The 12,731-nt window shown below is 37.6% G+C and overlaps 1 protein-coding gene across 1 annotated transcript in view; it reads right to left on the bottom strand.

The window, feature by feature from the left end:
* LOC107695777 (kinesin-like protein KIF1B) overlaps nt 1–12,731 on the bottom strand; it is an 84,145-nt gene that overhangs the window by 52,538 nt on the left and 18,876 nt on the right. The window contains exons 3-6 of the mRNA XM_016495818.1: nt 2,087–2,163; nt 1,729–1,908; nt 1,436–1,501; nt 897–1,075 (exon numbers count right to left, since the gene is read on the bottom strand). Coding sequence (XP_016351304.1) covers nt 897–1,075; nt 1,436–1,501; nt 1,729–1,908; nt 2,087–2,163 — 502 coding nt within the window. The remainder of the gene's footprint in view (nt 1–896; nt 1,076–1,435; nt 1,502–1,728; nt 1,909–2,086; nt 2,164–12,731) is intronic.

Here is a 12,731-nt window from a genome sequence, read left to right as displayed (position 1 = left end):
GCCGCAGGGCAGTATTCCAACATGATAACGACCCCAAACACACCTCCAAGACGACCACTGTCTTGCTAAAGAAGCTGAGGGTAAAGGTGATGGATTGGCCAAGCATGTCTCCAGACCTAAACCCTATCTCAAGGTCTCTAACATCCACCAGCTCTGTGAAATCGTCATGGAGGAGTGGAAGAGGACTCCAGTGGCAACCTGTGAAGCTCTGGTGAACGCCATGCCCAAGAGGGTTAAGGCAGTGCTGGAAAATAATGGTGGCCACACAAAATATTGACACTTTGGGCCCATTTTGGACATTTTTAATTGGACATTAATGGCTGTGTGTTGAGTTATTTTGAGGGGACAGCAAATTTACACTGTTATACAAGCTGTACACTCCCTACTTTACATTGTAGCAAAGTGTCATTTCTTCAGTGTTGTCACATGAAAAGATATAATAAAATATTTCCAAAAATGTGAGGGGTGTACTCACTTCTGTGAGATACTGTATATATATGTGTGTGTGTGGTGATAATACCGCATACCGCGCTATTGAGCCACTCAAAATTACTGCAACGGAAATTTAATCACCGCGACAGCCCTAGCTCTCGAGAGAAACATTAAACGTTTACACGTCACATTCTCCACAAATAAACCCTGGGAATCAGTATGGGAGGATTAGAAGCGTGTTACTCCTTCCCAAGAGTCGCATTTATACATGACTATTAGTCCAAGTATCACTGGACGAAACTCAACAACACTTTTCCATTTCCCACTTGACAAAAAGTCAAACCACTATCCTTCAACATCCAAAGTGAAAAAAAACTTAAATACCTGATTTTGAATGTTCTACATTGCCCACGCAGTAACTTATAAGTCGTATCAACTTACAACAATTTTTTTCTCTCTCTCACCTGGCTTTGTTACCAGCATCCATGAGGTCAGCTATGTCTGTGTAAGACGTGACGGCCAGTTTCGAGAGGTCTTCAACATACGGCCCAAGTAGAGGATGTTCCCTGACACGCAGGTTCCCTTTATTCTTAGGGTTTAGCAGGTCCCTCACCCGCTCACAGTATATCTCCATATAAGCCACCTACCATGAGCATATAAAAATCAGATATAACTTGAGATATATATAACCTTAGAATACATAACCTGAGATGAAAGTATATATATTTTTAAAATCTATTCCACATGTTGTCAAAAATATTTACAGCATATTTAATACCATAGTCAATTTGTAACTGAACATGTTTAGCTCTCAATTATTGAACACTTTAGTGGGCTCTGAACAAACACATCACCCCCCCACTGCTGAGTTTAATGCTTTGAGGTAACAACAAACACAGCATTTCAATAGATGGAAAGCTGTTAAGTGCATTTCAATAGATGGAAAGCATGTGAAGTGAGTCACAGGAATGAACTGAGGAGTCGTGATATGTCTGCTGCTCACCTCCACAGAGTACGAGATCTCCTCATTGCTATTGTCATTGATTTTCTCAAAGAGTTCTTCACAGAGCTGGGAGGGGGACAAAAAGAGCACATTAGGGAGGAGAGAGAGAGAGAGCGATCGATACAGAGGACAAATAACTCTACCCCTGCCGGATGTGCTAGACGGAGCGCTAATATCTGCTGGCAATGTCTGCTTAGAGATCAGAAACATCTCAGTCACTGCTGAGCTCTTAAGCATGTCTATTACTTTGGATACATTAAGGTGATACTTAAGCTGTGATATTACATACATACCTGAGGAATAATGCCTTCCTGTCCTTCCTCTTGCTTTCCCATCATGGTGTAGGACTTGCCAGCTCCGGTTTGGCCGTAGGCGAAAATACAGACATTATATCCCTCAAAAGCATGCTGCAACATCTCCTCCCCAATGTCATTGTACACAAGGCTCTGTGATGCAAAGCAAGGGTCATCCGGCTAGCAGAGAAATGAAGAAAAGAGAACAAAACACATTAATACAGACTTTATTTTGGGGGATGATTAATTACAGCTGTAAATCTGACCACACGCATTTTATTGTCCACTGAGCCAGCTCAGCAGAAAAAGCAAAGCAGGAAAAGGACAGAAGAAGAAAGAGAGAGAAAATGAGACTTACTGAGGTGTGAGACCAGTATGAGTAGTCAAAGCTGAAAGATTTGGGTGGTTCCTTTGGGTTCTTGGGGTTCAAAATAGCTGCAAAAGACAACGAAAATCAGTATGTTTTCCCCCCCTAGTGACTGACCAATAAAAGTGTAAGGTGGCAAGATGGCTGATATATTTCTCATTTATTTAGATTGTTATGCTGATAAATTTACAATTAAAAAAAAGAAATAAATGTATATATATATATATATATATATATATATATATATATAATACTTCCTTTTATTATAAGTGAAACAATTTTCATTACAGTTCTGCATAAGAATTTTAATGATTGAAAATAATGAAACAGTATAAATAATTAAATGATTAAAACATAATGTGTACTCAAAATTCAAAGTAAAGAAAAAAGCAAACACACAAGTTAACACAAACAAATTGTAACAGACTACACAATAAGAGCATTAGAACCCTTAAATCCATTAATTACAAAAAAATTTAAATCTGAAATAAAATAAAATGCGAATCAGATGAAAAAATTTAATTAGAAATGTTGCCATGGCAACTAAAAGTAATAAGTTTAAGTTGACATATTAAAATTACTAATTGTAAAAGTGAAAAAATATATATTAAAGCAAAATAGAAATATAAAAAGAACTAAAATTAATTACTAAAATTAAAATGAAACCTGAAATTATAACAATAAAAGCCCATTTAAAATATTAATAAATTGTACAGTAGTATTAATACAAAAAAAACTATGCCTGGATCGCATTAATACCTGAACTGAATCCATCATTGATAGTGTTTTATGCAAAGTGAACTGCTCACCTGCACAAAATCATTATTAATGGCTCTAAACTATTAACAGATATCAACGCCCTATATGATCAAACGACAGGGATTGAGTCAGCCTTCAAAACGCCATAAATCACCACTGTAGCTAAACCAACATGTAAAATTTCCAACATTTCCATTCTTCTGATTGAATGAAATGAAAGTCACATGTGCATAACTGCTCCACAACCACTGTAAAGCACTTGTTTGGGGGCTATTTTTGATTTCAACAATTGAGAGAGAGGACACATTCACCTCAGCAGGGCCAATGTAAAAAAAACTGTTGACTCAAAGATGTCTTTGTGTGGGATCAGCAGATTCACCTATTGCATGTGACTAACCATAATTCTTCCCATTTTTCCAAATTTAACCCTTCCTGTTTTCACTGACAGATCTCACACATACTGTCCACCCCGCTCTCGGGAGGTCGCTACATATCCCTGCAGTATTAATAAATAGGAATCTACAATCTTTCTGCTATTTGGCGTGTCCCAAACATTCAGCCCGACCCTCGTCTCAACACCACCACACCATCAGAATGCTAAGCCTGGGAGTGAGCGGCCCAAAAGGCTGTGGAACCGCAGGAATCTACTGTAGGATATTTATAGGTATCAGAAAGCCAGCTGCTGCTGCAGTCCCCTCGACTGACTCGGAGTTGACTGGCAGGGCCCCCCGAGTGCGTTCAGGCCTTGATTCGATCCAGACGAACGCATTCCACCGGCAGAGCGCAGGGTGGCGAGGTCAGTTGGCTGGGTGGGCAGAAAAAAACAGAAAGAGACTGACGAATGGGATGCACCCACTGCTGTCTTAGCAACAATCCAAACAACAACATAACAACAACCTTTCCTGTTCCCGCTGCAACAAAAATGACCCATCAGCCCAGAAATAGAGAAATGTGGTGTTTTTTTCCCTCTCTAAAGCATGGGTGAATGGAAGAAAGAAAGCAAAAAGGTGTGGATTATACATATTTAAAATTCAACGGTCTAATTAAGCATGAGGCTCTCTGCAGTAGAGGACGTTTGAGCTAGTGTTGTTTTTGGCGGCCTGTTTTAATTTTAGTTTTAGTCTAGTCTGTGTGTGAAGCTGTCATTAGTTTTTATTAGTTTTAGTCACGTTCATATTCTTTTTAGTCTAGTCAAGTTTTAGTCAACTAAAAGTCTGGGTCAACGAAAATTAAGAGACATTTTAGCATAGTTTTTATTTTGTAAACCACATTTAGTCTCGTTTTTATTCGTCAACAATATTGCATTATACATTTAATTATAGTCATCGTCACATGACCAGCATTTACGTTGCGTCTCGTCTTCGTCACGTGATAAATGTTCGTTGACGACGATATTTAGTCATAATTTTCGTTGACGAAAGCAACACTAGTTTGAGCCCCCTGCAATGACTAATTCCCCCAGCAGCACCTCTGGGACACTGGCTAATCTCGCAGTATTCATCTATTATTCAGTGGAAATGAGAGGGGAGGGCTGGGTACTGAGCCACTTCTTTCTGAGAGAGTCGAATATGAGACTAGAAAGTATAAGCAATATTCAATATACAGGACTATTTGAAATGATTTCACTGGTGAGTAACTTAATATCACAATGATTTCATGTGTCACTCCACCTTAGCTGTGTTGAAATCACGTACTGCCAGAGTAGGTAGTACATTTGATGAAGAATTGCTGCAATAGTTCTACAGAATGTATGTTTGTAGTATGCATGCAATTAATTTGCATTGTCATGTGACCTATGATGTCAGCTGCACCACTTCTCCGCGACTCATGACTCACTCTCTTGTGGCCTCATGGGATAGTTAAGTGTCCATCAGATGCACACTAGGAATATCATCCTTTTCACCTACTATTTTTTGAATACTGGGTGTTCAAACTTAATACTTTGTTTTTTTGCACAGGCATATTAATAGCCACATTTAGGCATATTAATAGACATATTTGGACATTGGGCTCGTCTCATGAGTATAACAGATATAAGTAGGGCTGGGTAAAAAAATATCGATATCTCGATATTAATTGATTCTCATTTTTACGGAACGATATCGATTCCTAAATCCAAGAATCGATTAGTCTAGCCTGTTTTCAGTTAATGGACGGAACATTGAAGGGTACTTCCCATCCAATAAACTGCAATAGGCATTGTGCTTTGGTACATTTCATATGAAACAAAGTCTCAGATTTCAAATTCTGTCCATTGTATTGCAGTATTCAAACAATAAATGCCGTTTTGGCGCCGTTTAATTTGGAGTGACAGATCGCTGTAGCTCCTCAGTTCAACACAGATGCGGCAGCGTGAGGCGCACGTGAACTGATCATCTCCTCCACATTAATACCCGTTTCAGCACAAAATAAACATGACTAAATATCCGAAGGCAAGTTAAAAGAAAGAGTACAACTTTACAATCCGTATCCGGTCTCACGTAATCGCTCAATCAGTGTTTCAGCCGCGCAAAGACGTCAATATAACAGCTTGTAAACAATGTCACGTAATGTCACATTTATCTCAGAAAAATAGTCGGTGACTATGAACTCATTAGTCAGATAGAAAAATAAACTGTGGAGAGGGGCATTTTGCTTATATGCACCACATAACATATTCATTATAATTTTTACTGTTCTTCAATGTTTAATTTATGTTTGAATAAATCCATCAAGTTTTTATGACAGCCACCATTTAAATGTTTATATTAAAAAAAAAAATGAATTGAAGTAGAAATATTAATATGTTACTATTAATATGTTATTAATACTGTAACTTTATTATTGTAAAAACTTAATTAATTTTAATTCTTCAATATTATAGTAATGTAGTACCAACTGACTCTCATGTATATTTTACAGCATTAGTTGATTTTTTTTTTCCTTGAGAAAATTTGGCATGTACTGTACCTGATATATATCCAAAATAATCTATATTGAATCGAATCGAACTGGTAATCGAATCGAAAGCTTGTGAATGAGAATCGAATCGTGAAATTTGTGTCAAAACCCAGCCCTAGATATAAGACTCTGATTTAAACATATATATAGCGAAAATTGCAATAGAGTTGGTAAATTCAATTATTTATGTGAATCAGTTTAAACTTTTTACAAAAATAGGTTCAAAATTCTGATTCAATGTTTCATTTAATTAAAAATCATTCATTCAGTTAATTTACGGAACAATAGTGTGAACTTGATTATTTTGAACTTGACTTCAGCCAAATTTTCTTGCATTAAACTTTGAATTTACCCATTTTTATTTTTATTTTTTTGGTCAAAATATTTTGTTTTTTATACATTTTTTAGGAGGATGCTAGCAGTTAACATCAAAGCTAGTATAAGCCATTTCGAAGGAAATACATAAATATTGAGATATTAAATATCAAAAGGCTAACAAAAAAAATACCTTATCAAAATCAAGATTTTAATTTTATTTTATGCTATACAATCTAGCTTTACTAGTAAAAGGGTAGGACAAATCTGCAGGACCATCCACAGATTGTATCTTAAGAGTTTTCATGGAGAAGGCCTCTTTCTCAGAAAGCCGATTAGTTGCGTGTCTGTTTGGAAAGACAACCAATGTTTCCCAGGTTGGTGAAAGCAGGTCCTTTCCTCAAGTCCTGCATTCTCACATGGTCAATGTGACGGAGGACAGGCCTGTGTCATTCAGGAGAAACAGAGGCTAAATAAAGTGATTACACCTCTGACCTAAGGCCAAATGGAAACTGGAGCAGTGGGTAAAACACACAGGGATTTACATTACTGCAGTCATTCTGCCCCTCTTTCCTGGAACAAAATGCATAGAGGGACTATAAATGCCTCTCCCATCATGCAGTGTGTTCACCAGTCATATCAGAACACTGATGATATGGAAAGATCAACACGGGGGCCGAAAGACAGGTGGACAAACGGCAAGCCTGGCACATGTGTGGGTCACACAGAGCTTGTACTATGTTTTATGATGCAGACAGGACGGGGAAGTCGTGGCCTAATGGTTAGAGAGTCGGACTCGTAACTCAAAGGTTGCGGGTTTGAGTCTCGTACCGGCAGAGATTGTAGGTGGGGGGAGTGAATGTAAGCGCTCTCTCCCACCTTCAATACCACGACTGAGGTGCCCTTGAGCAAGGCACCGAACCACCAACTGCTCCCCGGGCGCCGCAGCATAAATGGCTGCCCACTGCTCCGGGTGTGTGTTCACGGTGTGTGTGTGTTCACTGCTGTGTGTGTGCACTTTGGATGGGTTAAATGCAGAGCACTAATTCCTAGTATGGGAAACCATACTTGGCCACATGTCACGTCACTCACTTTCATTCTGCTATTTTCAATTGAAAGAGTAAATGCAAAACGATTTTGCATTCAAAGCCCTATAAGCACTTGCAGTTATGTATTCATTAAAGTCCCTAAAACTTATAAGGGAAACACACTCGCATTAAAAGAAAACACAAAGAGTTCTAATGATCTTATGTTGCCGTTCTATCAACAGCCCCTTTCACACAGTAATACCAGTAAATTGCAGTAAAATTACCGGAGCGACTTTACCGGTAAATACAAAAATGCACTGTTCACACAGGCAACAACTTTGTGTCTTTTTTACCGGTAAAGCATCGTTCACACATCGATTTCAAATTACCGGTAAATTCTGTGAAATCATTAACCAGAAATGACCTCTAAACGGCTGTGCATCCCGGTGTTGTGTTTGTAAACATGGAGGGATATACACAGTCAGTGTTTTTGTTGATGTTTTAATTTTTGTGTCAAACGTTCACATTCATGCAGCTACTTTTGGCCCAGAGACATCGCCTTCGGCGACTTCAAACCAAAATACACAGCGCAGAGTAAATGTGTCATCTGTGTCAGAATGTTATTCATTGAATGTGAATATTGAATTTCAATGGCTCTGGATTGGCCCAGAGTAGATGTCTTAAGTCAGAGCATTCTGAACTTGTACATGCTCGTACCAGTAATCTTCAATCTGCATTCACACAGAGCAGATTACCAGTAATTTACTGGTAATGTTACAACTTCTCATACCGGTAAATTGCCGTAACAAATTTACCGTTATTTTTGAAAAGGTCCTGTTCACACATGATCTCTTAATGGTAATTTACCAGTAAAGTCTATATGTGTGAATGGGGCTAATGTCTCCTACATCAGCACTGCTCATGCAAGCCATAGCAAAAGTTATGTCTGTTACCATGACGACCACCACACTGAACAGTGGGGTACAGAAATAAGAACCATCATCTGCGTTGTTTAATTTAATTTTGTACTGCTTCCTCAAAGACATGTGCCTTGTTTTAATTTTCAGGCTTGAAATATAAAACCAAATTATGTGACAATTGTAATGCCATTAGACTGTTAAAAATGCACATATTCATGGTTTAAAATCCCTTAAATCTGGCTGAACATGTAGAATAATCCAAATGAAAGCATTAGGATTTGTAAATTAGACATTAAGCCAGACATTAGGCCTGTGAAGATTCAATATACATCAACAGTGAACCAAGCATAGAGGTAAGTGACACATACAGTATACAGCATTCTCTGCATAGTATGCAAATATTCTTTATGTATGTGATACCTAATAGGAGCTGAAACAAACAGTGCCTAAACAACCCATTTTATGTTCATATCTGAAAATGAACAACATCAGCTGGCCAAGAAACTTGGCCAAGTAACTCTCGTCATGCCAACCTCCTCAAAGCTGTGAATGACAGTTTGAAGCTAACATGAGGCTAATTGGTACAGAGTTGGTTGAAATGAGTGAATAAACTCAAAACAACCTCTCAATCCATCCAATTATGTTTGGACAAAACACTTCAGTAGACCACAAGTTCAATCTATCAGCCAATGGAGAGCCGCTCATTAGGCAAATGCAAAACTAAACGTGCTATTCACTCCTCCCAAACAAAGTCCTGACCCTAATCCCTGAACCTCTCAAGCTGAGGCCAGTTTAATGCCATGTGATCATCAAAAACAAAGTCTGATTGGATGTTTAACTCACTTGCACGCATAAACACAACACTGGTTCGGCAGGATATTCCAGACAGAAACAATTATGCAAATTCTTACTTTCTTTAGCTAGCTAATTGACAAACCAGCTCAAGGGTGGATAAAGCTGGCACAGCAAAAACACAAAAACGCACATGGTGGTTTTCCTGCTAGAATGCCAGGGTACAGATGCACAAAGACTAATGGCTTTCATCACTGTAGGAAACTCAAGCAGGAGGGATTTAAATGAGTTAGCAGACTGCACCACCTGACCTGCGTGTGCACAGGAAAAGTTTAGATGGAAGAATGAAAAACCCATCTGGCTGCTCAAAACGTATCAACTTTCAGATGCGATTATAAACCTGGGCTTATTTCAGATAGTGTGAGATGACCTGAGAATAGCAGGCATGCCTGGACTAATGCGGTGGAATATGTGTCTCTAGCTTCAGACCCCATGAGACTTTGCTCTTTAGTCCACAGGCAAATCAATATCCACCATTAACAGCCTGCAGTGGTTTTAAAAGCCAGAATTATAACACAAACAAACAAAAACAGGCATTCAACTGTTGAAATATATCTTCAGGAGTACCATATGAGAACAAGCTGCATCACTGCAGGGAAAGTAAATTTTAGCAGCCTGCAGAAAAGTTTATGTTCAGCCCTGTTTCAGAACAGTTTCTGTACTATTGACTAACTGTTTGATGTGAAATACAATGCAGGTTTTTACAATTAGCCAATTTTTGTTGGACAAAAACAAAAAACACAACACAAAACAAATAAATTTAAAAAAATTAAAATAAATACAAAGACAAAACAAAAAACACATTTGTAAAATAAAAAAAAATGAATATAAAACTTAACACAGCAAAACAATAAAAATAATTAAAACATAAAAAAAAAAACACAAAATAATAAAAATAATTTTAAAATGTAAAAATAAAACAAAACAAATAAATTAATTTAAAATTTTTAAAATAAAGCAACAAAACAATCAACTAAAAATAAAATAATTTAAAATAAAATACTTCTCCCTGTAAGTGTGTATAAAGCAGTTACTGTACAATTTATATTTTTCTAATAAATGAAGACCAACACTGAGATAGCAAAATTAATTTCCACCTGCTAATATTTACATCCAGAATGGCATCTGCAGACACTGATCTGCCCTGCTGTATCCTAAAGAGGAGAGCTTAAAGAGGACAGAGTGTGTTCCCATCTGGAATGATCTATGAACTGCACACCCATCTGCCTGTAGAGGCAGTAGAGAGCAAAACACAGGCTCCACATTCTTCTCACAGGTGCTGAAGATCACAAGCAACCACAAATCATCATGAAACTAGCAAATACTAAGAGTGTACAGCAGCTTCAACCACACTGGCTGTGCCCACAAACCCTTGAGTAGTTTGATACTCCCCTTTAGACATTTCAAAGTGAGGAACACAATAATACATTTATCTACATGCCAACAAAGTGATCTGTGGCATAAAGTTTGGGACAAAGTATTAGCTATCAGTGCAATATTTCACTGAGCAATGAAAAAAAAACTTGGACACAGATGTTGTGGTTCAAAAAAAAAAGGAAAAAAAAAAGTGTGACTTCCTCATAGCACTGCAAGTTCCTCATAAACAGCGTCTGACTGTATGATATCACAACAATAATATCTGCCATCCATCAGGCTGTGCAATCTGAGAACGGTTTTGAGCAAGGGAATTGGGAGGATACAACCAGAGCCTGTAATGTGCATTAAGCTCATCTCCTCATTTCTGAGCAGTTCTGGGCTCAGTTACTGCATTTGAGAAGTCTCAGCATGCCGTCCACACAGTTTTCATGATGCTTGGTGAAAGAGAATGAAAACAGGAAGGCTGAAGAACAATACTGAGCTCAAGCACTGCAGCCAGAGAATGCCAGGCCCTCTACAAAACATGAGGTCATCTGTTATGACTGTATAGAGGCCTATGGCCATTTTCAGAGACCTACCACAATGAAAATTACTCTTAAAATACACGTTTTCTTTTCTGTTTAGTAGGGCTGTGCGATATTGGAAAAAAAAGCGATATGCGATACCTTGTAACGGTTCTAAACAAATATGTTAGTGGATTTTGATGTGAGAGGACAATGGGGGATGGATTTTTTTTCACTGGAGAAATGTTATGTTATGTTATAATGGATTATGAACTTGTATTTTGGCCAGAAGTGAGGGTTTAAAGTTGTATATGATGGATTTGTTTCATTAATCAATGGACTGGAGTCTTATGGATTACTTATTGTTTGATGTTTTTATCAGCAGTTTGAACTAGGGCTGTGCGATATTGAAGAAAACTGCGATATGCGATACCTTGTTAAAAAATGCGATATTCGATATGCGATACGATATTGCTTAAAGTGTGAAAAATCCATTTTAAATTATATTTTAAAATATTTAACAGTCTGAGAAAGTTCAAACATGATTTAAAGGCAAGTGAACAGTCAGTAAAAAAAAAAAAGAAAGAAAAAGGGGGGGGGAGAACAAATACACAATTTACAAGCATAAATAAACCGTAGTATTCAGGTACAGAATTTTAATAATTAAGAGAATGATCGTCGAGACGGGTACTATTGACATAATTCTGTGTGTATGTGTCTGTTCAAACATGAGGAGATGCAAAAGACAAATCAACTCGGTGTTTGCGCGCCGTCTGAAACGCGTATCTGTGTGTGTGTGTGTGTGTGTGTGTGTGTGTGTGTGTGTGCGCGCTTTGCACGTGTGCGGCAGAACTGAAGAAACGCTGTGCAAGATGCGCCTTGTGCGTGCGCTTCAGGTGTGAGTCAGACAGCAAGACGAGACGGCAAAGAGTTGTTTTTTGCAACTTATTGCACTTAATAACTCTTTGTAACTTCAAGCTATTCTCTGCTAAATGTGTCAACTAAAATTTTGACCTTCTGCAACGTTTTGATTTAAGTAGCCTATTATTAAAATGATTCAGATATCGCACGCCATTGCGATATGCATATTGCGATATTTCGATAATTTCGATATATCGTGCAGCCCTACTGCTTAGGTAGAGAAGGTATGCTTAGGGCTGGATGGTATGACTGTATATGCACCGTGCTACAAGATGTAGCTATAATTAGTAATAATTTATAATGTTGTAATTTATACATTTATAAATGTTTGAATATAAATATGAAATAAAAATAAATAATGAAAAAATAATAATAATAATATATTAACTATTTAATTAAAAACAATAACAATGCTTTTGCACAGATTCCAGATTTAATCATTTGTTATGGATAATCTAATCTAATAATTAGGGATGCACCGAAATGAAAATTCTTGGTCGAAGCCGAACAAAATGAAACACTGGGCCAAAGGCCGAATACGGTTTTTCACATTTTTCCCCCCATGTAGGCCTATTTTGCCATTGTTTTTTTTTCACCATTGCATTAAGTAAATTGCCAAAATGTGCTTTTTACTGTTTTGTCCTGCTTTTCAAATAAAAAATCAATTACAAAACAACAATTTAAAAATATTTACTTAAAGGGGTCCTATTATGCTTTTTCACTTTTTAAATTTTAGTCAGTGTGTAGTGTGTATGTTTGGGCATTAAAAAGATCTAGAAAGTTACAAATCTCAAAGTCCACTCCAAAGGGAGATATTTATTTTTTTTTAAATCCCTTTTCAAGAACTACAACGAACGGCTCGTTTGGACTACAGCGTTTGTTTTCCGGGCTTTGTGATATCACAAAGCGGCTCATTAGAATAGCATTACAAATAATTCCCGCCTACAGAAATTGGAATGGTTGGGGGGTGGGGAGGGGCGAGGTTGTGGTTAGAACGCTTGGTTGAGTGAGTGCATCAGAC

The sequence above is a fragment of the Sinocyclocheilus anshuiensis genome, unplaced genomic scaffold, assembly GCF_001515605.1.
Source record: "Sinocyclocheilus anshuiensis isolate Anshui unplaced genomic scaffold, SAMN03320099.WGS_v1.1 scaffold234, whole genome shotgun sequence".
Classification (NCBI taxonomy): domain Eukaryota; kingdom Metazoa; phylum Chordata; class Actinopteri; order Cypriniformes; family Cyprinidae; genus Sinocyclocheilus; species Sinocyclocheilus anshuiensis.
Note: the sequence above shows the minus strand (reverse complement) of the source record. Positions and strands in the feature narration are given on the sequence as shown.